Source organism: Staurois parvus, unplaced genomic scaffold (genome assembly GCF_062004578.1).
Source record: "Staurois parvus isolate SC_StPar_1 unplaced genomic scaffold, SC_StPar_1.0 ptg000920l, whole genome shotgun sequence".
In the NCBI taxonomy this organism is placed as follows: domain Eukaryota; kingdom Metazoa; phylum Chordata; class Amphibia; order Anura; family Ranidae; genus Staurois; species Staurois parvus.
In genome coordinates this window covers 548,139-573,140 of record NW_028318716.1, presented here as the reverse complement: position 1 = coordinate 573,140, position 25,002 = coordinate 548,139, and the positions used below count along the sequence as shown (strand labels likewise).

Sequence of the window (25,002 nt, the reverse complement as noted above, 5' to 3'; positions counted from 1 at the left end):
TTTAGTGACACTAAGGCCAGCCATACATGGGTCGCAATTTGCTTGAAGGATCTTTAGTGACACTAAGGCCGGCCATACATGGGTCGCAATTCGCTTGAAGGATCTTTAGTGACACTAAGGCCGGCCATACATGGGTCGCAGTTCGCTTGAAGGATCTTTAGTGACACTAAGGCCGGCCATACATGGGTCGCAGTTCGCTTGAAGGATCTTTAGTGACACTAAGGCCAGCCATACATGGGTCGCAATTCGCTTGAAGGATCTTTAGTGACACTAAGGCCAGCCATACATGGGTCGCAATTCGCTTGAAGGATCTTTAGTGACACTAAGGCCGGCCATACATGGGTCGCAGTTCGCTTGAAGGATCTTTAGTGACACTAAGGCCAGCCATACATGGGTCGCAATTTGCTTGAAGGATCTTTAGTGACACTAAGGCCGGCCATACATGGGTCGCAATTCGCTTGAAGGATCTTTAGTGACACTAAGGCCGGCCATACATGGGTCGCAGTTCGCTTGAAGGATCTTTAGTGACACTAAGGCCAGCCATACATGGGTCGCAATTCGCTTGAAGGATCTTTAGTGACACTAAGGCCGGCCATACATGGGTCGCAATTCGCTTGAAGGATCTTTAGTGACACTAAGGCCGGCCATACATGGGTCGCAGTTCGCTTGAAGGATCTTTAGTGACACTAAGGCCAGCCATACATGGGTCGCAATTTGCTTGAAGGATCTTTAGTGACACTAAGGCCGGCCATACATGGGTCGCAATTCGCTTGAAGGATCTTTAGTGACACTAAGGCCGGCCATACATGGGTCGCAGTTCGCTTGAAGGATCTTTAGTGACACTAAGGCCGGCCATACATGGGTCGCAGTTCGCTTGAAGGATCTTTAGTGACACTAAGGCCAGCCATACATGGGTCGCAATTCGCTTGAAGGATCTTTAGTGACACTAAGGCCGGCCATACATGGGTCGCAGTTCGCTTGAAGGATCTTTAGTGACACTAAGGCCGGCCATACATGGGTCGCAGTTCGCTTGAAGGATCTTTAGTGACACTAAGGCCAGCCATACATGGGTCGCAATTTGCTTGAAGGATCTTTAGTGACACTAAGGCCGGCCATACATGGGTCGCAATTCGCTTGAAGGATCTTTAGTGACACTAAGGCCGGCCATACATGGGTCGCAGTTCGCTTGAAGGATCTTTAGTGACACTAAGGCCGGCCATACATGGGTCGCAGTTCGCTTGAAGGATCTTTAGTGACACTAAGGCCAGCCATACATGGGTCGCAATTTGCTTGAAGGATCTTTAGTGACACTAAGGCCGGCCATACATGGGTCGAAATTCGCTTGAAGGATCTTTAGTGACACTAAGGCCGGCCATACATGGGTCGAAATTCGCTTAAAGGATCTTTAGTGACACGAAGGCCAGCCATACATGGGTCGAAATTCGCTTGAAGGATCTTTAGTGACACTAAGGCCGGCCATACATACTATACATAATATTTTTCACAATTTCTTTAGGAGCCCTGTTGAAAGGGGAGCACTTGGGGGAGGGGCCAGGCAGCAGAAAAAAACAAGGACAGTAGGGGCAGCAGGGGAGGTCCCCTGGATTTTCCTCCTACAGCAGCTGTACTCTGGTAGGAGGGAGAGGAGGAGATGCTAGCCTTCAGCTGCTCCAGGGGGACAATATAGGGGAACGTTGGAAGGTACTTATTTTAAAAATCTGAACTCCCAGCAAGTGGCTGGGGACTGGGATTTTTCTGCCCCCCGGCTACCCCGCTGTGTCCTAAGCCGGCGGCCTACGCAGCCGTATGCTGGGCGCCAGCATAAGGCTGCCTAGGCAGCTGCCTTATGGCATCGGGGGGGGGGGGGGGGATCCAAATCCCCAGCCACTTGCTGGGAGTTCAGATTTTTAAAATACCTGTCCATGGGAGGGAAGGGTGGGGGAAGGACACTGCTGGGGGGGGGGGGGAGAGGGCCAGAGGTCACTGCTATGGGGGAAAGGGGGGGCAGGGGACACTACTGTGGGGGGGGGGGTATGAAGGGCGGTAGAGGACAGTGCTATGGGGGTGGCCCTGCCCGTAGTGTCCTCTGCACGTCAACCCCTCCGCCCAGTAGTGTCCTCTGGCCCCCCTTTCCCCCATAGCAGTGACATCTGGCCCCCTTCCCCCCCACCCAGCAATGTCTTCTGCCCCCTTTTCCCCAGCCTCCTCCACCACTGCTGGCATCCTCCGTGCACAGCAGAGAGAGGAAGGCAAGGAGGGCTCAGGATGGAGGGCAGGAGGATTACCTGGACAAATGAACTTTTCATATTAACCCGCAGGTGGTTGGTTGCTAGGTCGGTCTTAGCAGCCAATCACCTGTGGTTTAATATGAAAAGTTAATTTGGTCAGCTCCCCCTCCTGCCCTCCGTCCAGAGCCCTGCTGTCTTACACTCTCCGCTGTGCACTGAGAATGTGCAGCAGCGGAGGAGGCTGGGGGGAAGGGACCTGTTCGCGGTCTACCTGTCAGCTGCCCATGGTCGACAGGTCGACAAGTAGACCGCAATCGATGGGTTGCCGACCTCCGCAGTAGAGCATCCTTGTTATACTCCCTCTGCAACCTTAGTGGTTAATCCTGCTCAGCACACAGGCTGGTTGATCCTGCTATCCTCTGTTCCTCCCCTTCTTATATTGTCCCCAATCAATCTGCCAATGATACAGAGTAGCAGTGACAAGTCTGCACATGCTCTGTTTTGTGTATATTGCTAGAGAGAGCATTTGCTGTATGACTGGAGCTCTTCAGGTCACAAGACTTTGAAATAATCACACATTAGGGCGTGTTCAGATCTCAAATGACAGCCCAGTTCCTCCCTCCCTCCTCTATGCCCAGTAACTTAAAAAGTACACAATGGGTGGAATGTCATATCTTTATTGATGGAGACACCACCACCCATAAAAGCATGTGGAAACATAAATGCATTATCTAAATCACTAAAATAAACTCATTACCATTTTTTTATGTACTGTGGGAGATCTTGTATAGTTAATTTAGTGTCATGAGTTTAGTATCACTTTAACCCATCAGAGTATTTTTTGTTTTCCCAGCTTCCGCTGCCGCCAAATGTATCACGCTCCCACAGATTGCGCTACCATCCGGAAATGGCTGACAAAGTGTGCGGATGACTCAGAAACTGCAAACTACATCAGTGCTCACACTAAAGATGTAAGACACGTTAGGAGTATTCCGATTTTAGACAGTTGATATGGTTTTGTAGTGTTTTTAGGCTGTGACTGTGATTGATCATCTTGACTAATCTACCTAGTGCTTTGACACTGCTATTGATGACCTCTCCTGAAAATGCCATCCTCCTGGCTTCAGTGCTTTGACTTGGGTCATGTATGTAGATAAGGACTTTTGGTCCATGATTTAGAAAGTGTTATTGATAGTAATTCAATGTAACAACTGGGGGGCTACCATTTTTAAAAGGAGGTCTGCAATAGCAGCCTTCGAAATTCTCTCATGAAAGGTTTACTTTACATGCAACTCCAAGAGTTGGGCTTTAAGCTTCCAAGCAATGTGAGTTGTCTTGTATGTAGAGCGTGTCCTGAAGTGATGTTAGCGATGTATGTAACTTTTTGTTTTTTTCTTTTCCACCGCCAGTGTCCCAAGTGCAATATTTGTATTGAAAAAAATGGAGGTTGCAATCACATGGTGAGTATTACATATGTAAAGCAAGGATTCATCGTGTTAACTGATTGACTTGACATTCTGTTTTTAATTGAAGATATTCCAGTGAAAATTGTTTTTATTTATCAGCTGCTTAGGTAAGCTAAAAAATGACCATAGTAATTATGAGATCTTCTCAACGTCGGCCCCGTGTGTAAAAACTGAATGAAGCCATAATTGTTGCCTGTAGCATCCATCCATATTCCTGATGTCAGCCTGGTGTCGGTTGCTATGGAAAATATTTTGATGTTCCCTTTTTCAAGTAATTTGTAATTAAACATATAATACTCCAGTCTAAACTTTATGGGTGAATGTGGAGAAGGATTATGATGGAACTCTTCTGTACTGAATTTGCTGCAGCAAGTCAGAAGGACCCTGCCTTTGTGGCTGGTAAATGTCCAGCGACACCAAGGCCTTTCTTCACCTGCCTTACTGTCCACAGTCTACTCTTTTCATTCATTGGATATCCGTTGTTTCAATCATGGAGGTGCAGCATCACATGTGGATGTTACATAGGCCACTCTGCATACAAATACAGCCTGCCTAGGAATGCCCACTCCGGACTGACATCCCCCCTTCCCCCAGCAAGGCATTTTGATATTTGCATCAGGGCTGAGGGCTCTTGAGAGGAGTACTGAAGCAGGGTGCTGTGATATTTTCAAGGAGCTATGCACAGCACTTTGCTGTCTTCTCTGACCAGCCACAATCTGCCTGCATTGCTTAGAGATGCACAGAACTCCATTCACTGGATCTAAAATAAGGTCTGCATGGAAAATAAAATATTTTATTATAGTGGAGAGGTGGAGGAAGGAACCAGGAAGGACACAAAATATGTTCAGAATAAACTACAACTTTAAAGCCCATTTCTGAGCAAATTTGCAAGTTCTACTTTCTCTGTCCTGATGACCATCATCACCTAGACCAGGGGTGGGCAACTGTGGCCCTCCAGCTGTTGGTGAACTACAAGTCCCATCATGCATCTGCCTTTGGGAGTCATGCTTGTAACTGTCAGTTTTGCAATGCCTCATAGGACTTGTAGTTTTACAACAGCTGGAGGGCCACAGTTGCCCACCCCTGACCTACACCAGTGGTCTCCAAGCTGTGGCCAAGAGCCGGATGCACCCCATTGCTTGCCCTTATCCAGCCCTCAGAGCACTAATCCTCTCATAGATACGAGGCGTTATTTCCTCCTCCTGGGACCATTCTTTCAACCAATACCAACAGTGTTGCATAATTCTTCTCATTAACGACAACAAAGGGGCCATATTCCTTCCTTTGACACCAACAATACCACTGATGTAAATGTTGGTAAGCTGTTCCTCCCACTGACATCAAAGATGGAACACTATTCCTCCCACTGATACCAATGATGGTACACTATTCCTCCCACTGATACCAATGATGGTACACTATTCCTCCCACTGATACCAATGATGGGGCACTATTCCTCCCACTGATACCAATGATGGGGCACTATTCCTCCCACTGATACCAAGGATGGGGCACTATTCCTCCCACTGATACCAAGGATGGGGCACTATTCCTCCCACTGACACCAATGATGGGGTACTATTCCTCCCACTGATACCAATGATGGGGCACTATTCCTTCCACTGACATCAAAGATGGAGCACTATTCCTCCCACTGATACCAAGGATGGGGCACTATTCCTCCCACTGACACCAACAAGGGGGCACTATTCTTCCCACTGACACCAATGACAGGGCACTATTCTTCTTACTGACACTGACGACTGAGCACTATTCTTCTTACTGACTCCGACGACTGAGCACTATTCTTCTTACTGACTCCGACAATGGGGCACTATTCTTCCCACTGACACCGACAACGGGGCACTATTCTTCCCACTGACACCAATGACGGGGCACTATTCTTCCCGCTGACCACAGGCCCTATGTCATTTTCTTACTTCCATGGACTACCAAGCCCGAGGCATTTGCTACTGCTACTGGCCCTCCTAAAGTCTAAGGGACAGTGAACTAACCCTTTGTTTAAAGTTTGGAGACCCCTGATCTTGACCGAAAGTGAGGGGAAATTCCACAACTGAAGTTTTTACTTGGAACAGGATTATAAATTGGAAACTTTCTAGTGACACTTGTTCTGGTGTCAACCGTCCGTCACGTTTCAGAGATTACATCCCACTTCCTATTGTGTCTGCAGGACAGGACATGAAGGGGAATCTTCCCAATGGGAGAAAGATAGCCAAGAAGATGACTATATTTTAACCCTTCCTTAGTGTATAAAAAAAAAAGGCTTTAGATAAACTTCAAACACCCGGCATGATTTTGTACATTTTCATCTGTTGTCTTTAGATCCAACTCACCTGTGTAATAGGATTACGTGAGAATTTGTAATACTGTCTTTTGTTTCTTACAGCAATGTTCGAAATGCAAGCATGGTAAGCATCTTAACTGACCTCTGTCTTTTACTTGTGAGTTCAGGGGGCTATTAAAGTCTAGTAAGGAAGCCGGATGGGTAAGTATAACATGCTGGGGGTGGGGGGCTGTCAGGAGGCATGGTCACTGTACTCTACCTGGGCAAAGCGATAGTTTCTCTCTAGTTACCTGATCATTGCCAATTATACAGAAAACCCAATACAAGAGCTGGCAGAAAAGGGGGGGGGGGGGGGAGTGCAGTCGTGTGGCTTCCTGACCTCTAAGAAAAAACAACTGCTAACGTCCTCATTTTTTTTTTACTTTTTTAAGTGAAACCGGACAAGTTAAAGAGGAGTTCCACCCAAAAGGGGAAGTTTTGCTTTAAAAATTGGTCCCCCACTCCCTATTAAGGATTGGCACCTTTGGGGAGCGGGTACCCAAAATTGACAGGTACCCGCTCTCACTTTCGCTGCGATTGCCTAGGCCAGGGGTAGGCAACCTGAGAGCCGCAGGACTACAAGTTCCATCATGCCTCTGCAAGTCATAGCTGTAACTGTCAGTTTTGTAATCTTTGCAATGCCTCATGGGAAATGTAGTTCCACAAGAGCTAGAGAGCCACAGGTTGCCTACCCCTGACATAGGCTATGGTAAGCGGACATTGTCCTCCTAACCTCCCTCCCCGTAGTCTTGTGGGACATGTGACAGGACCCAGAAGACGGGGCCATTCGGAAGGCGCAGCGCTACTCGCGCATGCGCAGTGGGCACCCAGCTGTGAAGCTGCAAGCTGTCACAGCCGGGTGCCCACACTGAAGATGCTGGCCTCCTGGAATACAGGACGGCCGGTTGAAACGGGCTGCGGCGGGGTGATCGTGGGACAGGTAAGTGGCTGTTTTTTTAAAATTCAGCAGCTAAAGTTTTTGTAGCTGCTGACTTTTTTTTTAATTTTTTTAGCGAGTGAGCGGAACTCCGCTTTAAGTTGAAAATAATTAACAAATGTGAAAAGAAATACTTTGGGGCAATCTGTTGTGTATACAGTTAGGCCGGGCATACATGGGACGATTTCCGAATGATTTTTCGTTTGAAAATGGGACCTAAAAATAATCAGCCAATTTTTGCTCTGTTAGTGGGGCAGTGGCACCAGTCGATTTTTGTGGTTCCTCCCCATTTCATTTATTGAGCATGCTGGAAAGTTCGTGACAAACGACCGATTTTCAAAATCATTTTTGGCACCATTGGATTACAGAACGAATGACGTTTTCGATTGAAAAACCATTCAGAATTCGTCCCATGTATGGCCTGCTTAAATGTATGTCTGGACACTTAGGGGCTTGTTTACACTTGCTTCAAAAGGTGGCATTAGACACGTTTTTTAAAGAACTTTGAATGCAGTGTCACTAAATAAAATGGTTACCTTCTAGTCCTGTTTACGTGTTATGTTTGCTTTGCTTCAATAATTATACCCCATGTTGCTTTATTGGCGCTTCAAAGTGTCTCTAAAGCCTCCATAGAAGTCAGTGACAACGCTCACTTTAGAGCACTTGCAGCTTTTCAGGGGCTTTTATTCAGTGTTAGCTTTGCTTTGTTTTTGCGGTTTTACAAATATGAGGAATCCCAGGATGCACTGGGAAACCCAACAAGTGAACCAGAAAGATGTTGTCAGCTGTCACTTCCAGTTCATATGTATATATTCTGGAAGTGTCTGGTGCAGACGACACACATCTGGTGTGCAGAGTGGAGCAGCAGGAAGGTGAGTGGAGTCTGGACTGGATCGGGGCAACTACCAGACGGCACACGTGGTGTGCAACATGGGAATGCTGTAGCAGAAGGTGAGCAGGGTCCAGAGAGAGAGGACTGAGCTGCAAAGGATCAGCAGAGCTGGGGGACCAGAGCAGGAGAAACTAGAAGTTGTCACACGTGGTGAGCGGGGACCCGGAGAGAGAGAGGAGGATCAGCAGAGCTGGGGGTGGGCGCTTTAATGTGTGTTTGAAGTAAGTGTAAATGAGCCCTAAATGTTAAATTTTTTATTAATCAATTTAAACGTTCAGCGCTTTGTTGAAAAGTTTAGGTGTAACTTTGCTTTGTGTTTTCAGACTTTTGCTGGATGTGCCTTGGTGACTGGAAAACACACGGCAGCGAGTATTATGAGTGCAGTCGATACAAAGAGAACCCCGATATTGTAAACCAGAGTCAACAGGCCCAGGCTAGAGAAGCCCTCAAGAAATATCTCTTCTACTTCGAGAGGGTAAGAGCAGGCTTGGGGTCACTTTTGTGATGTCAGGGGGATCATAAGTTTAAAATCAAACAAGTGAGTTTTAGTAGCTTAGTCATGATTACCACAATATATATACGTGGTGAGGCTGCATATACAGCAGTGGGGTAAACAAATAAATATATATATGTATATGTATGTACAGTGGGGATCGAAAGTTTGGGCACCCCAGCTAAAAATTTGTATTAATGTGCATAAAGAAGCCAAGGAAAGATGGAAAAATCTCCAAAAGGCATCAAATTACAGATTAGACATTCTTATAATATGTCAACAAAAGTTAGATTTTATTTCCATCATTTACACTTTCAAAATAACAGAAAACAAAAAAATGGCGTCTGCAAAAGTTTGGGCACCCTGCAGAGTTAATATCTTGTACTGCCCCCTTTGGCAAGTATCACAGCTTGTAAACGCTTTTTGTAGCCAGCCAAGAGTCTTTCAATTCTTGTTTGAGGTATCTTTGCCCATTCTTCCTTACAAAAGTCTTCCAGTTCTTTGAGATTTCTGGGCTGTCTGTCACGCACTGCTCTTTTAAGGTCTATCCATAGATTTTCAATTATGTTGAGGTCAGGAGATTGTGAAGGCCATGGCAAAACCTTCAGTTTACGCCTCTTGATGTAATCCCCCGTGGATTTCGAGGTATGTTTAGGATCATTATCCATTTGTAGAAGCCATCCTCTCTTTAACTTCAGCTTTTTCACAGATGGCATCAAGTTACCATCCAAAATTTGCTGAAATTTTATTGAATCCATTTTTCCTTCTACTCGTGAGATGTTCCCTGTACCACTGGCTGCAACACAACCCCAAAGCACGATTGATCCAACCGCATGCTTAACAGTTGGACAGAGGTTCTTTTCATTAAATTCTGTGCCCCTTCTCCAAACGTACCTTTGCTCATTCCGGCCAAAAAGTTCAATTTTAACCTCATCGGTCCACAGAACTTGTTTCCAAAATGCATCAGGCTTGTCTATATGTTCATTTGCAAAGTTCAAACGATGATTTTTGTGGTGAGGACGTAGAAGAGGTTTTCTTCTGATGACTCTTCCATACCACAACTCCAGTGTCTGCCAGATCTTTCTGGAGGGATCGTGCAGTCAAACGTGGGTTTGAATTGTTTTTCTCACAATCCTGCGAGCTGTTCTGTCTGATATTTTTCTTGGTCATCCAGATCTTGCTTTAACTTCCACTGTTCCTGATGACTGCCATTTCTTAATTACATTCCGAACAGAGGATATTGACATCTGAAAATGCTTTGCTATCTTCTTATAGCCTTCTCCAGCTTTGTGAGCGTCAATTATTTTCAGTTTCAGTTTTCTAGACAACTGCTTAGAAGAACCCATGGTGCTGATTGTTGTTGCAAGGTCAGATGAGTCTGGGCATTTAAAACCTTTGAGATTGACATCACCTGGTCTTCCCAGACGATGATTGAGAACAATCCATGACACTGGCAGGTCTCAGCTTGGCAAAGGGGGCAGTGCATGCTATAAATTCTGCAGGGTGCCCAAACTTTTGCAGACGCCATTTTTTGTTTTCTGTTATTTTGAAAGTGTAAATGATGGAAATAAAATCTAACTTTTGTTGACATATTATAAGAATATCTAAGAATGTCTAATCTGTAATTTGATGCCTTTGGAGATTTTTCCATCTTTCCTTGGCTTCTTTATGCATATTAATACAATTTTTTAGCTGGGGTGCCCAAACTTTCGATCCCCACTGTATATATATGTGTGTGTGTGTGTGTGTGTGTGTATATATATATATATATATATATATATATATATATATATATATATATCTCCATATATCTATATCTCAGGAGCTCACCACTCTAAAGGAAACATGCAAAAAGGACAGGGAAATCTAGGGTAAACGCGTAATTTTTCACCAACAAGTGTAACTTATGATCCTTTTATTATAACTTGTTTTTTTAAAGTCTGAATAGAAATTGTGATGCATTTTATACATTTCAATATATATATATATATAAATACATTTGTGTGTGTGTGTACAGGTGTACCTCGGTTAACGTAATTTTCGGTTTTCGAATGAAAATAATGCTTCGGTTTATGAATCTTTTACGATTTTTTTTCCGCAATACAAAGCATATGTGTCTGCTGATTTTTTTAAATGCAATTTCCGGCTTTTTTTTTTTTTTTTCTTCACTATAGCTCACAGAATTAGCTGTCACTTTCCCTGGAGCTAAAGGATACTTTGTTTCTATTAGCTCAGGAATAAAACTAAAAGGAAACCTTGTTTTTTTTTTTTTTAACTGGGGAAATAAATTAAAAGGAAACTTTCTTTCTTTTAGCTGGGGGGAATGTGACAGCTGATTCTCTGAGCTATAGTGAAGAAGAAAAAAAAAAAAAGCGGGTAATTTCATGTAAAAATTGGCACAGACCTATAGTGACAGCGACTTTTTTTATTTTTTTTTTAACTTTTTTCTGATCTCCAGAACAGATTAATTGGTTTTCAATGCATTCCTATGGGAAACCGCATTTTTGGTTTACAAATTTTTCACAATACAAAACGTCCCGGAGAACGCATTAAGTTCATAAACCGAGGTGTACGTGTCTGTGTGTGTGTGTGTGTGTGTGTATAAACCCATCTCTTCAGGGAAGCCTACCCCACCCCCTGCCGACCTCCTCCACTCTTTCTACCACTCCATCCCCCACAGCTATCTCCTCCTGTGCCACCATCCCCTCCCTCCTAGATTGTAAGCTCCAAGGAGCAGGGCCCTCGATCCCCTCATGTTTTGCATTGTATTGGTATTGTTCTGTCACATGTTCTGTCCCCCTTTGTAATGTACAGCGCTGAGCGAACCATTGGCGCTTTATAAATACTGTATAATAATAATATATATATATATATATATATGAGAGATTGATTCAGGAAGGGTAATTAACCACTTTCCCTCCTGAAGATTTACCCCCCTTCCTGACTAGGCAATTTTTTGCGTTACAACGCTGCGTTACTTTAACTGACAATTGCGCGGTCATGCAATGCTGTACCCAAATTAAATTTATGCCCTTTTTTTTTCCCACGAACTGAGCTTTCTTTCAGTGGTATTTGATCGCCTGTGTGTTTATTTTTTGAGCTATAAAAAAAAAAGACCAACAATTTTGCCAAAAAAAAAAATATTTTGGACTTTTTGCCATTAAATATGCCCAGTAAAAAATTTAAAAAAATCTAATTTCGTCATAAATTTAGGCCCGAATGTATTCTGCTCCATGTCTTTGCTAAAAAAAAAAAAAATCCCAAGATGTGTAAATTGGTTTACGTGAAAGTTATAGCGTTTATAAATGGCGGTATATATACTGGGAATTTTTTTTCCCCCCTGGTAATGGTGGTGATCAGCGACTTATAGTGGGACTGCGGCGGGCATTCTGACACTGGGGGGAACTGACTTGGTGTCACTGACATACTCAGTGACACCAATACAGTGAAAAAAAACACTGACACTGTACTAATGGCACTGGGCAGGATGTTAACATGAGGGGCGATCAAAGGGTTAACTGTGTGCTGGGTGTGTTTTACTATGGGGCTGTGTGTTTGTGCTTCACTGTAATCACACTGCTTTGCCTCACATTTTGTATCTGTATGCTACATGCTTTGCATTCTGTGGTTAGCACTTGCGCCTAGCAGTACTAGGGTCATTGGTTGGAATCCTAACCGCGGCACTATGTGATGGAGTTTGCATGTTCTCCCTGTGCCTGCCTGGGTTTCCTCCGGCTGCTCCGGTTTCCTCCCACATTCAAGAAATGCTGGAATTTTTTTAATTGACTCCTGTCTAAATTGGCCCTAGTATGTGTATGTATGAATGTTAGGGACTTTGGATTGTAAGCTTCATGAGGGCAGGGACTGATGTGACTGTATAATATATATGTAAGTGCTGCGTAAATTGACAGCACTAAATAAGTACCTGTAAGAAATACAAATACTTTTATTTATTTTTTTGTCAGTGGGAGAATCACAATAAAAGTCTGCAGCTGGAAGCCCAGACCTACCAGCAAATTCAAGAAAAGATCCAGGAGCGGGTCATGAACAACCTCGGCACCTGGATTGACTGGCAGTACTTACAGAATGCTGCCAAGCTGCTGGCAAAGGTAAGTTGGGACATATAACTGGCCGTTTCTTCTGACTTTTAACTTTCCTGCTGAGCGGCCTATGGGACCTTAGTTCAAATGTAAAGGAGTTTCTAAATTGTATGTTAAAGGGTAACTCCACTTTTGTGGGGACAAAAATTACAAACAAAGATCAAATATATAAATATAAAAGGGGGTGCAGCGCTATACAATATAACCAACAATAATAATAAAACTCAGAATCAGAAACATAAATAGTGACTGTGTACTAATAACCAAGGCCACTGAATGGTGGCTATAAAGTGAAGAAGTGCAAATAAAATGAAGAAGTCCAATAAAGGGGTGCTCTTAAGATCCAAGATGATCCTCAGACGTCCAATATGTGGAACCGTAAAGGTGATAGGTAATGTAAAGATTGCGCACTCACCAGATACGCAATCTTTATGCTAATTTGTGTAAAAAACCCACTGGACCTCTGGTGTCATCCAACTGGTCTGGTCAGATCTGGTCAACGTAACTTTCACTGGGTGAGCACAGACAAACACGTGAAAGGGATCAGGAACAGCACTGGAGCAAGGAGTTCTGGTGAGAACCAGCCAGATCTACAGAGCAGCTGCATGCATCCAAGTACCAGGCAGTGAAAGTTACATTGACCATATCTGACCAGACCAGTTGGATGACACCAGAGGTCCAGTGTTTTTTTACACAAATGCGCATAAAGATTGCGTATCTGGTGAGTGCGCAATCTTTACATTACCTATCACCTTTACGGTTCCACATATTGGACGTCTGAGGATCATCTTTGATCTTAAGAGCACCCCTTTATTGGACTTCTTCATTTTATTTGCACTTCTTCACTTTATAGCCACCATTCAGTGGCCTTGATTATTAGTACACAGTCACTATTTATGTTTCTGATTGTGATTCTGAGTTTTATTATTATTGTTGGTTATATTGTATAGCGCTGCACCCCTTTTTATATTTACATCTTTGAAGGTTTTATATAGTACCTTTTTGGTGTACAGCTGCTATTTATATTTATATTTATTCAAGCGCTCACTTACTCTGCTTTTAAAGATAAAATATAGCATGTACGATTGCCAGACAAGTCCTATTGTAATTGAATGTTATTAAAAATTACCTTTACTTTTCAATCTGCACCATTCTCTAAAATGCAGTGCAATATGGCAACCTGGAGACCTTCTGTACACAGATGTGTACAGAACGCCCCTCGGAAATGCAAGTTACTGCTTGTGTTATTGGCTCACTGATGTTCCCAGAAGTCTGTACTAAGATACAAGTCAGATTTTGGGCATCTGAGTGATTTCTGTGTGAGGTAACATATCTAAAAGTGTTGACACTTCCACATCACCCAACATGAATGAAATGAACGTATGTGTATGTATATACTTGTATAATATATCTATCTATATATACACACTCTTCAAAAAGTGTCCGCACTTTTTAAACTCGGAAACGTTTTGAAGAACCCATATATATATATATAGAGAGAGATGGAGGGAGAGATGGAGGGAGAGATGGAGGGAGAGATGGAGGGAGAGATGGAGGGAGAGATGGAGGGAGAGATGGAGGGAGAGATGGAGGGAGAGATGGAGAGATAGATAGAGAGAGAGAGATATGGGTTCTTCAAAACGTTTCCGAGTTTAAAAAGTGCGGACACTCTTTGAAGTGTGTGTGTGTGTGTATGTGTATGTATATGTAGATGTGTATGTATATGTAGATGTGTGTGTGTGTATATATATATATATATATGTATGTATATATGTATGTATGTATATATGTATGTGTGTATATATATATATATGTATGTATATATGTATGTGTGTATATATACAGTCATGGCCGAAATTGTTGGCACCCTTGATATTTTTCCTGAAAATCAAGTATTTCACACAAAAAAGGTATTGCATTAACACATGTTTTGCTATACACATGTTTATTCCCTTTGTATGTATTGGAACAAATATAAAACAGAGGCAGAAAAGCAAATATGACATAATGTCACACAAAACCCCAAAAATGGGCTGGACAAAAGTATTGGCACCCTTAACTTAATATTTGGTTGCACACCCTTTGGAAAACATAACTGAAATCAGTCGCTTCCTATAACCATCAATAAGCTTCTGACACCTCTCACCCGGAATTTTGGACCACTCTTCCTTTGCAAACAGCTCCAGGTCTCTCTTATTGGAAGGACACCTTTTCCCAACAGCAATTTTAAGATCTCTCCACAGGTGTTCAATGGGATTTAGATCTGGGCTCATTGCTGGCCACTTCAGAACTCTCCAGCGCTTCTTTGCCATCCATTTCTGAGTGCTTTTTGACGTATGTTTGGGGTCATTGTCCTGCTGGAAGACCCAGGATCTTGGACGCAAACCCAGCTTTCTGACACTGGGCCCTACAGTGCGACCCAAAATCCTTTGGTAATCCTCAGATTTCATGATGCCTTGCACACAGTCAAGGCACCCAGTGCCAGAGGCAGCAAAACAACCCCAAAACATCATTGAACCTCCACCATATTTTACCGTAGGTACTGTGTTTTGTTCTTTGTAGGCCTCATTCCGTTTTCGGTAAACAGTAGAATGATGTGCTTTACCGAAAAGCTCTATCTTGGTCTCATCTGTCCACAAGACGTTTTCCCAGAAGGCTTTTGGCTTACTCAAGTACATTTTGGCAAACTGTAGTCTTGCTTTTTTATGTCTCTGTGTCAGCAGTGGGGTCCTCCTGGGTCTCCTGCCATAGCGTTTCATTTCATTTAAATGTCGACGGATAGTTCGCGCTGACACTGATGCTCCCTGAGCCTGCAGGACAGCTTGAATGTCTTTGGAACATGTTTGGGGCTGCTTATCCACCATCCGGACTATTCTGCGTTGCAATCTTTCATCAATTTTCCTCATCCGTCCACGACCAGGGAGATTAGCTACAGTGCCATGGGTTGCAAACTTCTTGATAATGTTGCGCACTGTGGACAAAGGCAAATCTAGTTCTCTGGAGATGGACTTGTAACCTTGAGATTGTTGATATTTTGCCACAATTTTGGTTCTCAGGTCCTCAGACAGTTCTCGTCTCCTCTTTCTGTTGTCCATGCTTAGTGTGGCACAGACAGACACACAATGCAAAGGTTAAGTGAACGTCTCTCCTTTTTATCTGCTTTCAGGTGTGATTTCTATATTGCCCACACCTGTTACTTGCCCCAGGTGAGTTTACAGGAGCATCACATGCTTGTAACATTCTTATTTATCCGCAGTTGTGAAAGGGTGCCAATACTTTTGTCCAGCCCATTTTTGGAGGTTTGTGTGACATTATGTCGAATTTGCTTTCTTTCCTCCCTTTTTTTGTTTTGTCCCAATACACACAAAGGGAATAAACATGTGTATAGCAAAACATGTGTTAATGCAATACGTTTCGTGAGAAATACATGATTTCCTGGAGAAATATCAAGGGTGCCAACAATTTCGGCCATGACTGTATATATGTATGTATATATGTATGTATGTATATATGTATGTGTGTGTGTATATATATATATATATATATATATATATATATATATATACACATTAGGAATGCACCGATACCATATTTTTTTTTTTTTTTTGGCGAATACGAGTACCAATACTTTTGGTCAAGTACTCACCGAGATACCGATTACCAATACTTATGTATGTATATGTGTATGTATGTATATGTGTGTGTAATTTTCCATGCTGAATGCATTCAGTGGTATGAGCATGGAGTGCATTTCAGATTGTAAGGGAGGCTGAAGTGCCTTTATTGTTTCAGCCTCTATCCAGTCCATCCTGCTATTCAAGCCATTGTAGTGAACAGTTTAGACTGGCCTTAGGTGGCTTGAATATTGGCCGATTCCTGCTGAATCAGCTGAAATTTGAGCAGCGTGTGACCCTGCAAGCACAATTCTGGCTTTGCTAAAGTTGATTTAAAGATCAACTGACCAGAGTGGGAAGTTATTGGGGCAAACAGTAAATGCATCCTATGAGATGCTGTCAGTATTCAAGTACTCAGACAGCCGAGGGTGTACAGATAGTGTAATCATGCTTACTGCAGGAGAGAGCACAGTAAAGAATTATTTATTTATGCATTTCAAAAATATATTGAGCTGCTTGCTTGAGGTTGACCTTTCTCCATCCTCTGCCTAAAACTATAATACCGGTTTTGTGTGGAATATCCCATTTTAAACCTGTGTGGGTTTAGAAGACGAATACATATTGAAGATCAGTACAAGGACTTGCAACTGACCTTTTCTTCTTTCCTTTCCAGTGCCGATACACCCTGCAATACACCTATCCCTATGCTTACTACATGGAGTCAGGCCCCAGAAAGAAGCTTGTAAGTATAAGGATCTGTCATATTGTAATATAAAATCAGCAATTATGTAAGTTTTCCTATAATGTTTGAAAGTAATGTCACTGGTTACTCTAGCAATTGAATAGGCTGCGTTATCCCAGAGATATCACTGATCTCTAGGATATGGATAGGCTGCATTATCCCAGAGATATCACTGATCTCTAGGATATGGATAGGCTGCATCATCCCAGAGATATCACTGATCTCTAGGATATGGATAGGCTGCATCATCCCAGAGATATCACTGATCTCTAGGATATGGATAGGCTGCATCATCCCAGAGATATCACTGGTCTCTAGGATATGGATAGGCTGCATCATCCCAGAGATATCACTGATCTCTAGGATATGGATAGACTGCATCATCCCAGAGATATCACTGGTTTCTAGGATATGGATAGACTGCATCATCCCAGAGATATCACTGATCTCCAAAATATAGATGTGTTGCGTTGTCACTGATCCTAGGATATGGATATGTTGCGTCATCCTTGATATGTCACTAATTTATAGGATATCTATAGGCTGCACCATCCCAGAGATGTCACTGATCTCCAAAATATGGATATGTGGCGTCATCCTTGAGGTGTCACTTATCTCTGGGATATGGATAGGCTGCAGCATCCCTGAGGTGTCACTGATCTCCGGGATATGGATAGGCTGCAGCATCCCTGAGGTGTCGCTGATCTCTAGGATATGGATAGGCTGCAGCATCCCTGAAGTGTCACTGATCTCTAGGATATGGATATGTTGTGTCATCCCTGAGGTGTCACTGATCTCTAGGATATGGATATGTTGTGTCATCCCTGAGGTGTCACTGATTTCTGGGATATGGATAGGCTGCAGCATCCCTGAGGTGTCACTGATCTCTGGGATATGGATATGTTGCATCATCCCTGAGGTGTCACTGATCTCTAGGATATGGATATGTTGCGTCATCCCTGAGGTGTCGCTGATCTCTGGGACATGGATAGGCTGCATCCACCCTGAGATGTCTCTGATTTCTAGGATGTGGATATGTTGCATCATCCCTGAGGTGTCACTGATCTCTGGGATATGGATAGGCTGCATCCACCCTGAGATGTCTCTGATCTCTGGGATATGGATATGTTGCGTCATCCCTGAGGTGTCGCTGATCTCTGGGACATGGTTTGGCTGCGTCCACCCTGAGATGTCTCTGATCTCTGGGATATGGATATGTTGCATCATCCCTGAGGTGTCACTGATCTCTGGGATATGGATAGGCTGCAGCATCCCTGAGGTGTCACTGATCTCCGGGATATGGATAGGCTGCAGCATCCCTGAGGTGTCACTGATCTCTGGGATATGGATATGTTGCATCCACCCTGAGATGTCTCTGATTTCTAGGATGTGGATATGTTGCATCATCCCTGAGGTGTCACTGATCTCCGGGATATGGATAGGCTGAAGCATCCCTGAGGTGTTTCTGATCTCTAGGATATAGATAAGCTGCAGCATCCCTGAGGTGTCACTGATCTCTGGGATATGGATAGGCTGCAGCATCCCTGAGGTGTCTCTGATCTCTAGGATATGGATAGGCTGCAGCATCCCTGAGGTGTCACTGATCTCTAGGATGTGGATATGTTGCATCAACCCTGAGGTGTCACTGATCTCTGGGATATGGATAGGCTGCATCCACCCTGAGATGTCTCTGATCTGTGGGATATGGATAGGCTGCATCCACCCTGAGATGTCTCTGATCTCTGGGATATGGATAGGCTGCATCATCCCTGAGATGTCCCTGATCTCTGGGATATGGATATGTTGCATCATCCCTGAGGTGTCGCTGATCTCTAGGATATGGATAAGCTGCAGCATCCCTGAGGTGTCACTGATCTCTAGGATATGGATAGGCTGCAGCATCCCTGAGGTGTCACTGATCTCTAGGATGTGGATATGTTGCATCAACCCTGAGGTGTCGCTGATCTCTGGGATATGGATAGGCTGCATCCACCCTGAGATATCTCTGATCTGTGGGATATGGATAGGCTGCATCCACCCTGAGATATCTCTGATCTCTGGGATATGGATAGGCTGCATCCACCCTGAGATATCTCTGATCTGTGGGATATGGATAGGCTGCATCCACCCTGAGATATCACTGATCTGTGGGATATGGATAGGCTGCATCCACCCTGAGATATCACTGATCTGTGGGATATGGATAGGCTGCATCCACCCTGAGATATCTCTGATCTGTGGGATATGGATAGGCTGCATCCACCCTGAGATATCTCTGATCTGTGGGATATGGATAGGCTGCATCCACCCGGAGATGTCTCTGATCTCTTGTGATTAGATAGGCTGCATTCTCAGTGATGTAGTAAATGTCAAATGAACTGATAGGCTGCAGATGTTACTGTAATGATTTGCTTAGAGTTTATTCACACCTTTTATTTATATTTCTTGTCACTGCAGACAGTAGTACGTCGCTTCTGATCGTCCTTGCTGTGTCTTGGCACTTTTCCTCTGTCTGTTGCAGACATAATTCACATTTCATAATGCACTCAGCTCTGTCTGCCTAACACCGTGTCATTTCTTTTGTAGTTTGAGTATCAGCAGGCACAGCTAGAGGCGGAGATTGAAAACCTTTCATGGAAAGTGGAGCGAGCAGACAGTTATGATAGAGGGGTAAGTACTAAGTTACAGCAATTTTTCCATGAAGCAGTAAAACTTTTATCAAACACCTTCATGGCCTTATTGATCAGTAACGAGCATTTAGATGTGTCCCTACCCTTCTATAATGTGCTACGGATTTTTCCAGTCAGTTGGTGAAATCAGTGTTTGCATTCAATGCTATGCAGGAAATGCTGTAAAGGCTAAAGGACCCCCCCCCCCCCATACTTACCTGAGCCCCATTGCGATCCAGAAATGTTCACGAGCACCTCGTCTCTCTTGGGACTCTGAGATCTGCCATCAGTCACAGCCAATGAGGAGAGGGGCCAAGCCAAAGCTGTGTGTGAATGGCCACGCAGAACAGTGGCTCGGGAGCGAGCCTTCTTGGGTGCCCCCAAAGCAAGCCCCTTGCTTTGGGGGCACTCGGCAGGAGGGGGGGACCCGAGAAGAGGATGATCGGGGCTGCTCTGTGCAAAGCCATTACACAGAGCAGGTAAGTATAACATGCTTGTTTGGGTTTTTTTTTTTTTTTTTCCTTGCCTTTAATAACATTTTATTACAATCTGAGAGATCACTCCGTTTACCTTTAGTGCCCATTCACACTCCGTGAATAGGCAGCCAGTGCACCACAACAGATGAAAAAATGTGCATGACCCTATTTTGGCAGTGCAGCACACCACAACGCCTAGTGTGTCAAAAGTGCGCCATGGTGGGTTGTACTCTACTGTACAATGCGCTGGGAGTGGGTAGTGATAGAGTGACTTGCAACACATTGCACAGAGAGCAGTGCCTTGCAGAAATGCGTGTAAACACGTGTTGCTGCAATGCACACATGGGAATGGGCCCTCAATCTGAATTCTTTGTAATCCACAGCAGCGAGAATCCAGAATGCTTGTCACATTGGGGGGGGGGGGTTATTTACTAAAACTGCCTGTTACAAAATCTGGTGCAGCTCTGAATACAAACCAATCAGCTTCCAGGTTTTATTATCAAAGCTTAATTGAACAAGCTGAAGTTAGAAGCTGATTGGCTGCCATGCACAGCTGCACCAGATTCTGAGCGCCCCAGTTTTAGTATATCAACCCCATAGTGTTTTGGTTGTTTGACAGGAAGGAACCTGCAGTGGGTGTGTTTGGGAATGTCTCTCATACATTATTGATTAGCAAAAGGGATTCTCGGGTTCCCAACAAAAAGGAATGGTGTAATCTGGTGCTACCCTGGTGTCAGGGTGAAAATCTCAAGCCCTTAGCAGCTAAGCTCTGTTCCCTTCAGATATATGAAGGCATCAGGTATGTACCCAAACTCGAAAACCCTCCTTACAGTGACAGTAGAGCCTTCCAAAGACTATGGGGCCTTGACTTTTCCATTATGGTAAATAAGGAATACCCCTGCAGAGCTCAGCCTCACCGGATGTTTGAGTGCTTCAGCAGTCTGTTATGAATATTTATTGGTTGATTGGACAACAGAAGCAAAAATATTCTCTCCAGAGTTGGTAGAGGTGAGTTCTTCCTGACACTGTAAGCTGGAGGGCTCCCCTGGCACACTGAAGAGGGCTTTAAAGTTAGAAAATGTGGCAAGCAAAAGTAAACTCTTAATCTCTTCAAGTCACACTTTCACCTCCTTCCTGTCCAGGCCAATTTTCAGCTTTCAGTACTATCACACTTTGAATGAGAATTGTGCGGTCATGCAACACTGTACCCATATGAATTTTTTTAGCATTTTTTTGAGACAGTTAAACCTTTATTTTAGTGGTATTTATTCACCACTGAGATTTTTATTTTTTTGCTATATACCGTATTTTTCGCTCCATAAGACGTACCTGACCATAAGACGCACCTAGGTTTTAGAGGCAGAAAACAGGAGAAAAAGTATTCTAAACCAATGGACTGCAGACATAATACAGGAGATGACCAGAGACTGAGGACATAGTACAGGAGATGACCAGAGACTGCGGACATAGTACAGGAGATGACCGGAGACTGCAGACACAGTACAGGAGATGACCAGAGACTGCGGACACAGTACAGGAGATGACCAGAGACTGCGGACACAGTACAGGAGATGACCAGAGACTGCGGACACAGTACAGGAGATGACCAGAGACTGCGGACACAGTACAGGAGATGACCAGAGACTGCGGACACAGTACAGGAGATGACCAGAGACTGCGGACACAGTACAGGAGATGACCAGAGACTGCGGACACAGTACAGGAGATGACCAGAGACTGCGGACACAGTACAGGAGATGACCAGAGACTGCGGACACAGTACAGGAGATGACCAGAGACTGCGGACACAGTACAGGAGATGACCAGAGACTGCGGACACAGTACAGGAGATGACCAGAGACTGCGGACACAGTACAGGAGATGACCAGAGACTGCGGACACAGTACAGGAGATGACCAGAGACTGCGGACACAGTACAGGAGATGACCAGAGACTGCGGACACAGTACAGGAGATGACCAGAGACTGCGGACACAGTACAGGAGATGACCAGAGACTGCGGACACAGTACAGGAGATGACCAGAGACTGCGGACACAGTACAGGAGATGACCAGAGACTGCGGACATAGTACAGGAGATGACTGCTGACCTTTGGGGGGGGGGGGGGGGGGAGCGGGTACCTGAATTTGACAGGTACCCGCTCTTACTTCTGCGGAGTTGTTCTTTGGTTAGTGTCCGCTCTGCAGTGGGACCTTACCTGTTCCTCTATCCAGCGCCGCGCTGTCTTCCCGGCTTCTGTGGTGTGGGCGCTCGGCTTGACAGCCGGGTGCGCAAGAGCGAGAAGCGCTGCGCTTTTTGATTGGTCCGGCAGCTTCTGGGACCTGTCATGTGTCCCAGGTGCCGCCTTACCATTCACAAAGCGCACCGCTTCTCACGCATGCTCACTGGGCACCCGGTTGTCAAGCCGAGCGCCCACACTACAGAAGCCGGGAAGACAGCGCGGCGCTGGATAGAGGAACAGGTAAGGTCCCGCTGCAGAGCTGAGCGGCCGGCCCTGTATTCTGACACGGCGGCGGTGGAAATACCGGACCGGCCGCTCCATATTCGCGTCTTATGGAGCGAAAAATACGGTAAATGAAAAAGTCCAAACATTTTGAAAAAGTGTTTTTCTGATCGCCGCCATGCCCCCGTACCGGCGCCCTGATCACGCCCATGCCCCCGTACCGGCGTCCTGATCGCGGCCATGCCCCCGTACCGGCGTCCTGATCGCGGCCATGCCCCCGTACCGGCGTCCTGATCGCGGCCATGCCCCCGTACCGGCGTCCTGATCGCGGCCATGCCCCCGTACCGGCGTCCTGATCGCGGCCATGCCCCCGTACCGGCGTCCTGATCGCGGCCATGCCCCCGTACCGGCGTCCTGATCGCGGCCATGCCCCCGTACCGGCGTCCTGATCGCGGCCATGCCCCCGTACCGGCGTCCTGATCGCGGCCATGCCCCCGTACCGGCGTCCTGATCGCGGCCATGCCCCCGTACCGGCGTCCTGATCGCGGCCATGCCCCCGTACCGGCGTCCTGATCGCGGCCATGCCCCCGTACCGGCGTCCTGATCGCGGCCATGCCCCCGTACCGGCGTCCTGATCGCGGCCATGCCCCCGTACCGGCGTCCTGATCGCGGCCATGCCCCCGTACCGGCGTCCTGATCGCGGCCATGCCCCCGTACCGGCGTCCTGATCGCGGCCATGCCCCCGTACCGGCGTCCTGATCACCGCTACACCTCATGTTAACATCCTGATCACCACCATACCCCATAGCAGCGTCTGGAATTTTAGGGTGTCAACTGATCAATTTTCAAATCCCATAGTTTGTAGACTCTATAGCTGTCACACAGACTAAAATGCACTGTTTTGGGTTATTTTTACCCCAAAAATGTAACACAATACGTTTTGTCCATAATTTATGAAGAAAAATTATTTGTTTGCAAACTTTTATAACAAAAACTAAGCAAAAAATATTTTTTTTATCAACATTTTTGGTATTTTCTCATTTATATAGCAAAAAATTAAAAACCCAATGGTGATCAAATACCACCAAAAAAAAACTGTCTCAAAAGATAAAAACTTCACATGGGTACAGTGTTTCATGACTGAGTAATTGTCAATGTGTGATAGTGCTGAAAGCTGAACATTGGCCTGGGACTGGAGGGGCTGCAAGTGTCCGGACTTGAAGTGGTTAAACGGTTCTTTTCTTTTAGCAACTCTTTCTCTTAGGCTGGCCATACATTATACAATTTTCTTTAGAAAATTGCTTTAGATTTACCAAAAGCCATATAATAGGAGGTCAAACCTAACAACACTTTCAATTATATCCAATTAGGCGGGCCCTTGCGCTACAAAGTTAAAGGAAATTGGGCAGAAAATGTTATAGTGTATGGCCAGCCTTGGTTATTCTGGGTGGACTTTTCTGCCTCATCTGATGGCAGGTTCAGGCATAGGGTTCTCCAGGCATCTCCTTGAGCTGTAGCCAGTCCCTTGTTCTGGTTAGGCCTGTTGGATTTTTTTGGCTGTGTTTTGCACCCTTCATTTAGACTGCTTTGGGATTTTAGAATTCCTGAGTCCCTTTATAGTCCAGGATATCTGCAGTGGTTTACAGTGAACCCTCATCATCCTCTCTCCTTTCTCCCCCCCCCCCCCCCCCAGGACCTGGAGAACCAGATGCATATAGCTGAGCAGCGCAGGAGAACTTTGCTAAAGGACTTTCATGACACATAAGCATCGGAAGCCCGTTTCCTAGGAAAGCTTGAGCATGTGGTGGAGTGACGGAGACTTGATGCTGCAAAGAAACACAAGTAGCTTTGAAGAATGTGAAGAAAATCCACCTCCTTACCCTGCTCGCTGTACCAAACCCAGTTTTTTTTTTGTTTTTATTTTTGTTCCCTCCCCCGTTCTGTTTTTTTTTTTTTTTTTTATTTCTTCTTCTGACTCCCAAAATCAGACTACTGCCAGAATAACCAACAGAAACCACATCTTTTGACAGGTGTTCTTTTCTTACCTCTATTCTTTCCCACCCCGCTCCTTTTTTTTTTTTTTTCCCCTCCCCTTAAAGTTAACCCTTTTTTTGCCCCTGCTAGCCTGCTGCTGGGATCACTCGGGCAATGAAAGGGTCGATCAAAAAAAAATAATTTTTTTTTCTTCATTTTGTTCCGAATGGCAAGTGTTGGAAAAAAGTAGTTCAATTTTTTGAATGGCTGTTAATAGAATTAGATTATTATGCAAACTGTCATTTTGAACTGTTGTACAATTATACAGAAAAAAAAACCTAGAATTACAAAAAAAAAAAACAAAACACTTTTTAAAATCCTTCATTTTTCTGGAGTTTTTTTTTTTTTTCTATTCTGCTTTGAAAAAAGGATAAAGAGGAAGACTGCTAGTGTCATTCTGCTGTGTGTTTACAATTTGATGAGGTAAATCTTGCCATCGAGTATTTGGAAGAAAAAGGAGAAGGTATTATTGGTTCCTGAATTCATTGTTTCATGCAAATTTGATATATAAAGTGGAACTCCTGCCAAAGCTTTTTTTTTTTT

At 44.6% G+C, this 25,002-nt stretch overlaps 1 protein-coding gene across 1 annotated transcript in view; it reads left to right on the top strand.

The window, feature by feature from the left end:
• ARIH2 (ariadne RBR E3 ubiquitin protein ligase 2) overlaps window positions 1–24,778 on the top strand; it is an 87,043-nt gene extending 62,265 nt beyond the window's left edge. Inside the window, exons 8-15 of the mRNA XM_089656617.1 lie at window positions 3,082–3,199; window positions 3,638–3,688; window positions 6,102–6,123; window positions 8,191–8,342; window positions 12,326–12,469; window positions 16,748–16,816; window positions 19,403–19,486; window positions 24,119–24,778. Of these exons, the coding sequence (XP_089512743.1) occupies window positions 3,082–3,199; window positions 3,638–3,688; window positions 6,102–6,123; window positions 8,191–8,342; window positions 12,326–12,469; window positions 16,748–16,816; window positions 19,403–19,486; window positions 24,119–24,190 (712 nt within the window). The 3' untranslated portion in view covers window positions 24,191–24,778. The remainder of the gene's footprint in view (window positions 1–3,081; window positions 3,200–3,637; window positions 3,689–6,101; window positions 6,124–8,190; window positions 8,343–12,325; window positions 12,470–16,747; window positions 16,817–19,402; window positions 19,487–24,118) is intronic.
• The last annotated feature ends 224 nt before the right edge of the window (window positions 24,779–25,002 follow it).